We start from the raw sequence: 14,404 nt of genomic DNA, 5'->3' as shown, positions 1-14,404 counted from the left end.
ATTTATATATAATAGTGATAAATATTATAGTGACTTTATTTTTTATTTATATTTAATAGGGATAAATATTATAGTGATTTTATTTTTTATTTATATATCATATAAATAAATATTATAGTGAAATTATTTTTTATTTATATATAATAGTGATAAATATTATAATAATTTTATTTGTTATTTATATATAATAGTGATAAATATTATAGAATGTTTGTGAATAGTTATGCGTAGAGATTGAAGTGGGTTTGTGGGTCCCATTGAGAGTATTTTAAGTTATTTGGCATGTAGAGTATTTTCAATAGTACGAAAACACTTGGAAAGTGCTGAGGTATGTTGGCTACCCAAATGCAGCCTTAGTATTTGTTCGTTATAACTTGAAGCTGCGAGAGAGGTAAATTTTTTTAATACTAATGTTTTTCACTGTTGAAAAATATATAACATTTTCACTTATATTTGATTTTATTTTGACAAGAGCATAAAAAATGGAAGAGATGTTTTAGATTCAATCAATCTTGAAAACATTAACTTGATGGAAGAATGAGTAAGTGAAGAATCTAAACTTCTTGATGGAGAAGATTTGGATTGAGTAAGTATTGAGGAGCCATTAGCCTCACTAAATGAGGAAGACGATGCTAATGTTGGTGTTGATGTTGATGACAGTGGCGACGTTGATGAAAATATTTTGATTAACATGTCGAATCCTGATCCTCATTATCTTTTTTATGATGATAAATATTTTTTATGACGGTGGTGACGTTAATGGTTTTATCATGATAATGTTGGTGTTTATGTTAGTTGTAACTTAAAACTTAAGACTTGTATTGAGAAATATTGAGTTAATGACTTATTTTGTTGTTATTTTGGAATACAGTTAATGTTTGTATATATATAATTTATCCAGGTATAAATTATTCTGAAACGGTGCCGGTACCGAAGCGGTATTGGTATTGAAATATTATTCCGAAACGGTACACGAAATGGTACCGGTACCGAAATATTTCGTTCCAGTGCCTTAACCGGTACGGCTTCCAATACGGTATTCAAAACTTTGTAAATATGTATTAATATTTTTATGATTGTTGTTTAGATTGAGAAGGCAAAGGTAATGTACCGATCGACACAAAAAGCCACCTATAATTTAGACCATTATTGGAACCTATTGAAGCACCAACCAAAGTGGCAAGTACATATGAATAATTTGCCAACAAAGAGAAAGGGAGATTGCTTTATCGTTCCAGCTGCCAATGCCCGGGATGACAAAATTTGTGAGAATATGTCTGTCAATGTGGAGAGGCCAGAAAGTTGAAAAAGAAAGGAAAAGAAAAAGGAAACGCAAAGAATCTTCACCTATTGAGTTTGATGAAATGTTAAGTCACATGAAAAGTGATAGGAAAATAATGATGATTGAGCGACAGGAAGTGGTAAGCCGGGTTGAAAGGGACATGACTGAGATGATAGACTTTACGAAGAAGAAGATGGAGATGGGAATCATGAGTATGAATGTTGATAACATGAATGTGGTGCAGTGAGAATACTTCAAGTCACTTCAAATGGAAATTCTAGTGAAATATAGGAATGGATCACTATCTGAATCTTAATATATTTTGCTTATTTTTTTTGTATAATGGCTAGGGTAACTTGCGGTTTAATCCACATACTTTGTATTACTGTTTTGATCCATCTTAAAGCATGTTTTGCTATTTTGATGAACCTATACATGGTTGGACATAAATGAACTTTTTATGAACCTATACTTGTTGTTTTGATGGCTGGATAGATTTTGTAGTAGCCGGACAAATAATGTAGTAGCTCGATGGCTATTTTGATGGTATGAACGATTATGTATTAGGTTGATAGATGAAAATGTATAAACTTTTGATACATTAGTATAAAGTTATGTAGTAGTTGGAAATATATGGATTTTATGATAAAAATTTAGTTTGACAAATTATGTATTAGGTTGGTAGATGAAAATGTATGAACTTTTGCTACATTTGTATGAAGTTATGTAGTAGCTACAAATGTATGAACTTATGAACTTTTGATACATTTGTATGAAATTATGTAGTAGCTGGAAATGTATGAACTTTTGATACATTTGTATAAAGTTATATAGTTACATAGTAGCTAGAAATGCATGGATTTTTTTTTTTTTTTATAAAATTCAATTTGATAGATTATGAAGTTAATTTATGTTAATAGATGGATTTTATGTATTTTGATATAGAGATTGTTGGAAATTATGAAAATGAAAATAAAAAATTATTTTAAAACTAATTAAATAATGCATTAAAAACTAAGAAAACTGAGGTCCAAATTTTGAATGATTAGGAAAAGTGACATATTAAACAAATTTGATCTAAAACTTTGCTCAAGCCCATGAGAGTGCTCTCATGCTTGTAGAGAGAAGTTACCGAGACATGTGGGCTAATGTGGGCCTGGAAGCAGCCTTGTGGCTCATTCCTGAAAACCTAACTGGGCTTTAAAGTCAGGATCAAGCCTGCCGCAATAACAATTTTTTTTTTTTTTTATAGGAATAACAAATTAATATATGTGTAAATGAGAAAAAACAAAATAAATTCGACCATCCCCAAGTTGAATAACTACGAGGAGACACACACCCAGTTGCTTGTATCTTTGAATTTGGCTTTGCCTGGGCGTGAAATTTTCCTTCTGAGCAAAAGCAATTCTTCCCAGAAAGAAAAAGAAAAAACAACGAAGGAATTCAGAAATGAATAGTTCATCACCAGCTCATTCTTCAATATCAACCACAACAATAGTGGGAGGGAATAGCAGCAATGCTGCTTTGTCCACGGAGGAGTTCCACATCCCACCTGATTTCATTTCAATTCAAGAGCGCAAAGACGAGGCTTTGCGCGGTTTGTTACTTTCCTTTTGTTAAATTTATCTTTTATCACCGACTCATCTAACTTTCTGAATCGTAATGTTTCCACGCTATCTTTGGGGTTTATTGTTATTCTTGTGGGAATTTGTTAACTTAAACAATCTGCGTTTTATTTTTTTTTTCTTCGTATGATTAAGCTTATTTGTTGAAGTTCATCAATTGGAGTCGTCTGAGTCATTGTTTCTTCTGCATTATCATTGTGAGTTTAGCTAGTTATTGTTACCTATGGGGTCAGACTCGTTGGCTTTTGATTTGGGGTCAGTACCTTCGGAAGCATTTGGCCTAATTTCGAATCTTCGTTAACACAGGGAGTTATATCATAATAGTGGGATGGGATGCTGTTTGTAGCCAAGTTTTTTCAAGTTCTGTGGTTCATAATACTGTGAAAATCCCTCGATCTTATCTATCTGTATCCCTTGCGTTCTAGTCTTCTATTTTCCATCGTGAGTTTAAACTATTTTTTGAAACTTGTCTATTGGAGCCGCGCGGGTCATTGTATTTCTGTAATTCATTTTTCCATCAAAAGAAACAACTAAGGCAAACTCGGCTGAGTGAAGAATTCTATTTTTTGGGTTTTCAAACAACCAAGATTCCTATCTTTTTAGTGATTTTTCTTTTCCTTAAGGTGTCTATGTGTCAACACAAGTAAATCACTCAAGCAAAATGACTCAGCGAATGAGCTGGACACTGACTTGGAAGAATCCATCTCAGCAGAAGCTTCAGGAATATCTCCATGATTTCGTACTCTGTTATTCTTTTGGCAGCTAGTGTAACTGAATTGTAATTCCTTGAGATTCCTTTTTCTTTCCTTGTAGCAGCACTCAGGTCTATAAATATACCGTCCTCTCACACTGTAAAGCAATATAGTGAAATGAATAGAATTCCAAAACTCCTTTTTGTCTGGTGTTGTTATGGTATCAGAGCTGCTGACTAGCAGTCTCTTGATCCGCCTCTTTCACCATGGCCATAGAATCCCCAATTCTCTCCCAACCTCCAGCTTCTATTTCTCCTTCATTCTCTCATATACTAACCATAAAACTTAACTCAGATAACTATCTTTTATGGCGTGTTCAAATTTCAACCTATCTCAGAGGCCAAGACCTCTATTCCTATATCAGTGGTACTGAACCTACACCTCCTGCCTTTCTCCTCTCTGCTTCTGATTCCAACCCAAAATCAAATCCAGCCTATCTATCTTGGCGGAAAACTGATCAATTGATTCTTAGGCCTCGTTTGTTTTTGCAGATGAGATGAGATGAGATGAGTTGAGATTAAAGTTAAAAAGTTGAATAAAGTATTGTTAAAATATATTTTTTAATATTATTTTTGTTTTGGGATTTGAAAAAGTTGAATTGTTTATTTTATTTTATATTGGAAGTTGAGAAAATTGTAATGATCAGATGAGATGAGATGTTTTCTGAAAATAAACGAGGCCTTAGTATCCTCTTCTCCTCTCTTTTGGAATCTATCATTGGCCATGTCATCACATCAACTACCTCTAGAGATCTCTGGAAAACTCTTGAATCCATGTTTAGTTCCTACTCCCAGGCCAAGGAATTTCAGATTAGATTTCAACTTACCAACCTTTCTCATGATGACCAACCAATCTCTGAGTATTTTAGCAAAGTTTGCATGCTTTCAGATACCCTTTCCGCCACTGGTACCCCCTCTCAGATAAGGAATTTGTAACTTATCTGTTAAATGGTCTTGGTCCTGCCTATGAAAACTTCATCACATTGATCACTACTCGCATTGACCCAATCACCTCACATGAACTCTATCACCTCCTCCTTATCCAAGAAAGCCGCATGTCTTATACTTCTCACAACAACATCACCATCAACTTCACCGAACCTTCTGCCGACTTCACTTCTGGAAACACTTGTGACAATAGAGGCTGACCACCCAATCGTGGCCAGCATTTTCATAGGGGACGATCTAGATTCTCCCAACCCAGAGGGCGTTCATCATCTTCCAATCAGTCCAACCCACAACCTTACTACTCAAGCAGACCCACTTGCCAAGTCTGTAACAAACCCGGCCACATTGCCCTTCAGTGTCACTTCCGTTTTGATCATGCCTACTAGTTCGAAATCCCTCGTTCTGACAATAGAGGCAAACCACCCAATCGTGACCAATGTTTTCATAGGGGATGATCTAGATTTCCCAACCCAGAGGGCATTCATCACCTTCCAATCAATCCAACCCACAACCTTACCACTCAAGCAGACCCACTTGCCAAGTCTGTAACAAACCCGACCACATTACCCTTCAGTGTCACTTCCGTTTTGATCAAGCCTACTAGTTCGAATCCCCTCGTTCTTTCTCAACCAACTACACCTCGCCTTCCGCCATATTAGATTCCTCTTGGTACCCTGATTCTGCAACCACTCATCACATTACGCATGATCTCTCCCACCTAAACATCTCTTCGGAACTGTATGGAGGAGCTGAGTAGATTCGTGGGGAACGACACTGGCTTGCCCATCAGTAACATTGGTGAACCTTCTTTCAAAACTCACTTCTCTTCATTTAATCTTTCTAACTTGCTTCATGTACCTTCAATCACAAAGAACCTTGTCTTTGTTTCCAAATTTTGCACTAATAACTCATGTTTCTTTGAATTCCATTCCACCTATTTTTTGGTTAAGGACAAAGTGACAGGGATGCTCCTCATCAGCCGACCTCTTTGTGACGGACTCTACCAGTTCCCACCACCACTGCCTTCCTCCAGTCCATCCACTCATATCGGCAAAAGAGTCCCTCTCAGCCACTGGCATAATCGTTTGGGCCATCCTTCCATTGATCTGGTCTCTCGCATTGTGCACGCCAACCATTTGCCTTATTTTCCAAATGATTCTGCATTTCGTTGTTTTGATTGCCCCTTAGCAAAATCACATCAATTACCATTTTACCCTAGTACAATTTGGACCACAAGGCCGCTTGAACTTGTTTGGGTTGATGTATGGGGCCCAACTCCTTTAATCTCAAGAAATGGTTTTCAGTATTATTTGTCTGTTGTGGACCACTTTACACGATACACTTGATTGTTTCCCATTAAGCTCAAATCGGATGTGTTGCAAGAATTTAACTCATTTATTAAATTTGCCGAAAGATTCTTCAACACTAAAATAATAACCATACAAACAGATGCTGGTGGGGAATTTCGTCCCTTAACCTCCTTGTGCAAAACACTTGGAATTTCTCACCGTTTTTCTTGTCCCCATACTCACCAACAGAACGGTCTTGTTGAACGTAAGCATCATCACATAGTGGAAACAAGACTCACACTACTCTCTCAAGCATCACTCCCACTTTCCTTTTGGGATGACGCTTTTCAAACTGCCACCTACTTAATAAATTTACTCCTTACACCGGTTCTTAAAAATAAATCTCCCTACTACATGATTCAACACGAACCACCTGATTATTCTTTTCTCAAAATTTTTGGTTGCCCCTGCTGGCCAAATCTAAGGCCCTACAATCGTCACAAACTAAACTACTGATCCACTCCTTGTATCTTCCTTGGTTACAACCCTTCACATAAAGGGTATAAGTGTCTCGACTCCCAAAATCATAGATTATATATTTCTCGAGACGTAACTTTTGCTGAGGATATTTTTCCCTACTCAAAACAAGTGGCCCTTTCCAATATACTCACTCAGCCCAATACACCCACTGTCCCCTTACCTGTAATTCCAAATTCTATACTTGGCCCAGGTCCCTCTCGAGGCCCAATCAATGTCCCTGCCTCCCAACCCAACTCAAGTAGCCCCCTCTTCTCCCTCATTTCAGCTCAATTCCGTCCTTCCTAACTCAAACAATCCAACAACTTCTTCCTCCTCCTCTCATCCCGATTCGTCTGGTCTTCCCTTAGTTCAACCCCAACCTCCTTTACTTCCTCCTCGCCCTCAAATAATAACTGGATCCCAGACTAATTCCTCTAAACCACGGCAATTTATTGATGGCACAGTACCCTTCCCACCTCGACGTTGTCTCATCGCCATTACAACGGTTCCGGATGAACCTCCTCTTTCACCACAGCTTCAAAATTTCTTGAATGGCGCCAAGGCATGTCTTGCGAGTTTGATGCACTTGTTAACACTAACACGTGGACCCTAGTTCCACCTTCTTGTGCTTCTAATTTGATTGGATGCAGATGGGTCTTTAAGACCAAGTTACGCACAGACGGCTCCATCGAAAGGCGAAAGGCCAGGCTTGTCGCAAAGGGGTTCCACCAACAACCTAGGAATTGACTACACGAAGATGTTCAACCCAGTTGTCAAGCCATCCACCATCAGACTCGTTCTTTCAATCGCCATTTCTCATCATTTACGGCCTCAAACAATCCCCCCGTGCGTGGTTCGCAAAATTGCGTTCCTGACTTCTCAGTTATGGATTTTCGGCATCTCGAGGTGACCCATCCTTATTCATTTTCCATAAACATAGCCTTTGTATCTTCATTTTAGTCTACGTCGATGACATGGTTATTACTTCCTCATCATCTGATGCTGTTGAGACTCTGATAGCTGCACTTGGACAAGCCTTCCCCGTCACTGATTTAGGCCAACTTTCATATTTTCTTGGTTGAACTAAAATACATGCCTAATGGAATTTTAATGTCACAAAAGAAATACATCATTGACATTTTAACCAAAACCAACATGTTGGCCACCAACCCCATTTCCTCTGCAATGTCTGCCTCCACCAAATTGTCCAAATTTGACTCTCCAGCCTTTGACAATGTCACCTTGTTTCGAAGTGTGGTTGGAAGCTTGAAGTACCTTTCCCTTACTAGACCAGACATATCATTTTCAATAAACAAGGTTTGCCAGTTCATGCATGAACGTAAGCTTACCCATTGGATAGCATTCAAGCGCATCCTGAGATACCTTAAACACTCCATCAACAATGGTATCTTGTTCCCATATAGCTCCAACTTCTCACTTCATGCTTACTCAGACGCCAACTAGGCTGGCTACCTAGATGATCTACGTTCAACCGGGGGTTTTTGCATCTTTCTAGGCTGTCACATGATTTCATGGAGTTCTCGCAAACAACATATGTTGGCCAGGTCTAGTACTGAGGCTGAATACAAGTCTTTAGCAAACACTATTGTTGAGTTAATCTGGTTGCAAACTCTAATCAAGGAACTTGGCTTTTCATTGTCTAATCCTCCTGTGTTATGATGCGATAACCTAGGGGCAACGTATCTCACTGCCAATCCAGTGTACATTCACGCACAAAACACATGGATATTGATTTCCACTTTGTAAGGGATAAAGTTGCTGCAAAAACACTTTAGGTCTCTTTTTGCTGTAGCAAGGATCAATTGGCTGACATCTTCACAAAACCCCTAGTAGCAGACAGATTTACTACACTAAGAGCGAGTCTCACTATGTGTGATCCCCCAGTGGACTCGAGGGGGCATGTCAACACAAGTAAATCACTCAAGCAAAATGACTCAGCAAATGAGCTGGACACTGACTTGGAAGAATCCATCTCAGCAGAAGCTTCAAGAATATCACCATGATTTCGTACTCTGTTATTCTTTTGGCAGCTAGTGTAACTGAATTGTAATTCCTTGAGATTCCTTTTTCTTTCCTTCTAGCTGTACTCAGGTCTATAAATATACCGACCTCTCACACTGTAAAGCAATATAGTGAAATGAATAGAATTCCAAAACTCCTTTTTGTCTGGTGTTGTAACTATGAAGCTATGTTGATTTAATTTGACAGGGATTGACACACCTAAAGCATCTTTTGATTCCATGTATGTGACTTAAAGTGCCTCTCAAGTTGAAATTTATATGTGTGCTTATCAAAAGGTTGAGTTTCCATGTCCACTTCCTCAAGACTTTTTTTCAATACTTTACTCCTTTGGACTGCTTCTATAGACTTTAAGGTGCTGAACTTACATGATTATCTTTTATCTTATCCTCATTCTAGACAGGCATCTCTCTTGTATACAACCTGTCTACTTGGAATATGCAGTTTGAGCTTTTTAATGAAATGTTTATTGCTTATCAATCAGAAAAAAATCCTTGTGTACTTCATTTACCTTTTTTTTCCTGTTTCTGCAAACTGTTGTAAACAAATTTGCAATTTAGGTCTTATGTTTCATTTATGTTTTGGTTTGGGGGAAAATAAAAGACTGAATCCACTTAACTAGATGTGGTTATTCTATAACGCTCAATTGGTTGCAGGCAGTTGTTTCCCTGGATTCTTAGTATGAATGTTTAAAGTTATTCTATGGTCTCTTCTTTTCTGCCGCTCTTTCATACCAGACACATGTTCTCATAATAAGAGACCAGTTGCTTTCTTAATTGTAGTTCTAAAGTCAGATCTGATGGCTTCACTTGACAAGGAGGTTAAGTCCTTGGACGAAGATAACTGGAAGTTTGAGGGACCTCGCTCCCGTATCCATCTTATATCAAGACGAGGTTAGTTCTGCAACCTTCCAATTACCTCTTGCTTTTGTTAAATCCTATGTGTTGTCGATTTGTTACATAAACTATGACCCTTACAAATTTCAGTGGATCCAAGATCCGTGATCTACGATATATTATAGCATCTGCAATGCATATAATAAGAAGAGTAGTCTTGCATTGCATTCTTTAATATTGTCCACTATTTCAACCAGGACTAGTCCTAAGCTTGCCTAAGTTGATTTTCAACCCTGACATGTCTTCAAAATAAGAATAGACATCTCAAGTGGCGGATATGATCTAGTACATTGTCAGAAAAGATCAAGGTATCATCTGTGGAAATGAGATGAGACACAACAATCTCATTATTTTGCCAAGTCCCAACTGAGAAGCTTGATAGTAATCCCCTGTTCACTATAGCTAATAACATCCTACTCAGCACCTCCTTTATCAATGCAAAAGAGTAGAGAGGATAAGGGATCCCATTGTCTCAATCCTATAAAGCTGTGAATACCAAATTATAATTGATGCATGTGTAGTGCCCTAAGTATTGCCACGTCAACAAAGCTCCATTGTAGATTCAATATAGTGCGATTGTCTGGTTTTTCTGATTAAGGCTCAGCTGAAGACATCATATGTTACTAAGGCTGAAGGAGTTGGGGTTATGATCGATGCTATATTGACCAAATTAGATCGATGCTATGCATTAGTTGGAGATAGCTTCTTGGACTCAAGATCCCAATATTTTATTAACCATTTTCTAGTTTGGTGTCATTGTTTAATTGTTTAATTGTTTTCTATGATTTCTTTTTTTGTGACGACCCCTGCAGACAAGCTAAGAAGTTGACTGCTTTTAGCCCACTACTTAGTTGAAGGTGACGGGCGTAGGATGGCCAAACTATGTAAATTATTTCATTTTTTTAAAAACACTTAGTTAAGCAGCTCGTACTCTAGCCTTTGAGGACTTTCAACCATTGTAGATTAGGGTTGATGTTGATTGTACCAAGGAATATATATATTTTTTTTTATAAGTAATGTGGGATTGTACCAAGGAATATATAGAAATACTCATTCTCTGAAACTGAAAGAAGGGAGAACAAATTAAAAATAATACAATAAGTGGTTTTAGTTTTTGGTGATATGCTATTTTTAAGTCCCTAATCCCTATCTAAATTCACTTTAGTAGATTTTGTTAAGAATAGGGTTTTGGATTTAGAAAAAGTGGGGATAAGATTTTATACTTTCTCCTTGTCAACATCCTATTATATAGAGTGTAATGTTGACCTAGTATTTATTACCATCTATTCTCCTTATACTTGAATTACTAACAATACACTTTCACGGCAGATATTAATTATATATATATATATATATATATTGTTTGAACGAATGCAGAACTGTTAAAATCAAAATAATTGGGCAGTTTATGACCTTAATTTGTGCTCTAGGTTTTGTTTGAATGAGTATCAAGTGAGGATCTTCATGTGCTGCACGAACAGGGACGTAATCAATTAGTTTATGAAAGCCTGTATAGAAGATCAATTTACCAAAGGGAATCGTCCTTGATGGCATATCCTTTACAGTCTTGCTCATTTGCATGGCCTCGACAATATTTTTCATATTTTATCTAATTTTCTATTTTCTTGAAACATGTATTATAATCTAGAACTGTTTGCGGTTTTGATAGCCTGGTTTGGTTTGAAGTTGCCTTCATACTTCTCATTCTATCACCCTTTTATCACAACACTAGTCACTTGAGTTTGGTATTTGTTTTTCATTGTAAACTTTGGATCAGGTGGTTTTTTTCACAAGCGGACAGAAATTTCAAAGAGTTTGAATTTGGCTCCACCAAAATAGTTCAGAATACTTAGAACAGAAGCAAAGTCCACGTGAACAATTAAGAGGTTGTGCTTCTCCCTCTTTCTCTCTCTCTTCCTGGCACTCATTTAACCTTTTCAAATTAATTAAAGCTGGTCAAGTGGTGAAATTCACCTCGAGCAACATATATTCATGGAAGGGCTTAAAGTTTCTGACCCCATAATCATTTTTCTTTTATGCAGAGTTGTTGAACATCTTCCCGTTTTCCTGAAAGTTGAGAAATGAGCAAATATATTGAACGTTGGACATCTTCCCTTGTCAACTAATATTGGATGTTGGTAGCACCATAAATTTTCAAGTGATAGCTAAAGAACATACTATGTAATGTAGAGTTAGGCCGAGTGAAAGGTTTCTATGGGTGTTGACCTACTATGTGTGGCTGTGTGCTTGAGCAGACTTGTGTATGTTTGATAAATTGTAACGTTGGCTTATAAGACGGATTCTTATTTTCTAATTGTTGGCTTATAAGACGGATTCTTATTTTCTAATTGTTGTGCTCTCTCTCTCTCTCTCTCTCTCTCTCTCTCTCATCCATACTCACATTTATGTTTCTAGCGTTTGGCACTTCGGCAGCATCAAATCGGACCTTGAGATGGAGATATTGATTGGTCTAAAACGGGCCATGGGTTTTGTTTCACGAGTAAACTAGGATCTGCTTAGTAATGTGGTTGGAGCTGGATTTTGTTGTTTTTCTTTTCTTGTTTATTTTCCATGATAGACAGGACTCATTGAAAGCCGAAAAATGTTTCAAAAGAATGTTTATTTCCCATGCATAAATTTCATCTCTTCTACCTTCCCGCATGAGCCTCAAGCTTATCAACGGAAGGAAGCATAGAACGGTCAGTTCTAAACACATTGCCTTGGTTTCTGCATACAACTTTATACGCATTTTGTTAGGATTAACTGGATGTCTAGAGACAATTTTGACAATCACACAAAAAAAGCAAGATTTAAGTGATTCGGCTTGAAGAATAGTCTACGTCAATTGGCGGAGTCGATATCAAGGAATTCACTATCATAAAGATAGAGTATAAGAGAGAAACCACAAATCACTCCTCAATCCCAAAGCTCCAATGCACCCAATAAGCTCTCAAATCTCACAAAAAGAAATATTTCTTTACTCTTTGTTTGGTCGTAGCTCTCACACTTACAAATGTTATAACATAACATATATATTGTGGGCACCGTGAGAAGAGCTAAAAATTAGATTTTTTGAACATTCGCTCAAGTAGAGTGTCGAGCGAATAATCTGTCTGAATTTCGCTAGAGCGATTGTTGAACGAATAATTTGTCTGAAATTCGCTTGAGCCAAGGTCAAGCCACAGTCGAGCCAAGTCTTTGAAATGACATTTTCAATAGGAAATCAAGCCACCATTCCAACAAATCTCCACCTTGACTTGAATTTTGTTAAGGTTGAACAAACTGAATTTCACCAAATCGAACTTCACCATTCGACAACAAAAACATTAAAAATGGCCACCAAAGAAAAAAAAAAAAAAAGTCCTCCACAAATCCCAAACGGGACGCACAACACCTATCTCTCGAAGACCTATTTCCACCCAAAAGTCATCATCTCTATAGACATTTGACCAAATCACAAGCTTGGTCCTAAGGAAGAGATTCAACCTCTTCACACAAAAGTAACGCACCACTATACAAACTGTTTACTTGAACAACGACTTTTGAATACACACGCACAAAAGGCTAATAACCAATATTCTCTACCAGATTAACTACACCACAAAGTTTGCACGAACATATCTCGAAGGTGGTCAAACTGCCTACTTTATCTACTAGACGAAAATGTAGACTTGCTCTCATTGTGGGTCAATGTCAAAATCAGAATCATGCTCCTTTCCAATAGCATGATCTAGAGTGCCACCTGCACTCCTTTTGTGAAGCTCTCCCAACAACTCCACCTTCTTGCCATAACCTTGCTCTCATCTCCAGTAGAAACAACAACTCAAAAGCTGTGTAAAGAAAAAAGGTTCACCCAATAGCAAGCTGTGTTGGCCGCTTCACCCAATCTTTATACAAGCCTGGCATTCCAAAAGCATACATCCGCCTAGCTACTCCATTTTGTTGTGGAGTGATCCAACTATACGATACCTAACAATATTAAAATTATATCCCAAATGTCAGTACAAAGTAGCTTTACCTTCTTGCCAGTCGGATTCTCAATCAAAGCCTTCCAATGTTTGAAGATTATCAAACATGTCACTCCAAGACTTCAGAAAAATAAACCCCGACTTTTTCTCAAATAGTCATCAACGAACATGAGTAAATACTGAACGCCACCTCTAGATGGATAACAAAAGATGGACCTCGAAGTTAGTAAACTTGCTTACTCAAGATAACCACAGACTTCTCACTCACATTCGAGTGATGTCCAAATCTAGATCGTCTAAAGTCGATGTTGCAACTGTACCAATCATTGTACTGCTATGAAGAAAATACAGACCATCAGTCTTATTTCTCTTCATTACAACTGAAGAGCCCTTGTAGACTCGAATGACTCTACCTTCAACTGTATACTGATAATCAAAATTAGGGCTGTAATCGAGCCGAGCCGATTTTTGGCTTTCTGAGCTCGGCTCAACTCAAAATACTCGAGCTCGAGATTTTTTTTAATTCTTTGTTCGAGCTCGACTCGATAAGCTAACTCTCAACTGAAACTCAAACTCGAACTCGTCCCGCAAATGAGTTCAAGTCGAGCCGAGCTCGAATTGTTTTTTTTCTTTTATTTTTGAATAAGATTTAATAATTAATAAATTAAATAAATAAAAAAATAAAAGATCTAATATTGAATTTATACAACTAACAAGTAGAACCTTTATTGAATTATAAATTTTAAAAAAATTATAAATAATTAATATCTAACTAGTTGATATTTAATAGCATATATCTATTTCATATATGGTTCCCACATACTAGTATATGAAATTATTAAATTTTATCGACTAATTATTATAAAGATTATAAAATATACCTATGAAGTATATTCATTATATAGACATAAGTAATTAGATTACATATTTAATTATAAAAGTGATATGCTTATATTATTAGCTAATATATATATATGGATATATACATAGGTGTATGTATATATTTATCAATATATGAATGAGTTTTGATCGAGTCGAGCTAACGAGTTGACTCGAGTATAAACGAGCGGGCCTTAACGAGCTTTA

The 14,404-nt window shown here is 36.9% G+C and overlaps 1 protein-coding gene across 2 annotated transcripts; it reads left to right on the top strand.

Annotated features, from left to right (window-relative positions):
• Positions 1-2,595: 2,595 nt before the first annotated feature.
• LOC108988809 (protein SAMBA-like) lies at positions 2,596-11,678 on the top strand. Of its 2 annotated transcripts, XM_018962175.2 has the most exons (4): positions 2,596-2,879; positions 9,237-9,347; positions 11,128-11,236; positions 11,393-11,678. In XM_018962175.2, the coding sequence occupies exons 1-3, from the start codon at positions 2,732-2,734 to the stop codon at positions 11,187-11,189; spliced, it is 321 nt and encodes a 106-aa protein (XP_018817720.2). In that variant the 5' UTR covers positions 2,596-2,731; the 3' UTR covers positions 11,190-11,236; positions 11,393-11,678. The 2 variants fall into 2 exon arrangements, with proteins under 2 accessions (XP_018817720.2, XP_035543827.1); XM_035687934.1 differs by lacking the exons at positions 11,128-11,236; positions 11,393-11,678 and adding an exon at positions 10,781-11,121.
• Positions 11,679-14,404: the final 2,726 nt, after the last annotated feature.

The sequence above is a fragment of the Juglans regia genome, chromosome 2, assembly GCF_001411555.2.
Source record: "Juglans regia cultivar Chandler chromosome 2, Walnut 2.0, whole genome shotgun sequence".
NCBI classification, from domain to species: domain Eukaryota; kingdom Viridiplantae; phylum Streptophyta; class Magnoliopsida; order Fagales; family Juglandaceae; genus Juglans; species Juglans regia.
The sequence above is the reverse complement of the archived record's forward strand: the minus strand, read 5'-3'. Positions and strand labels throughout refer to the sequence as shown.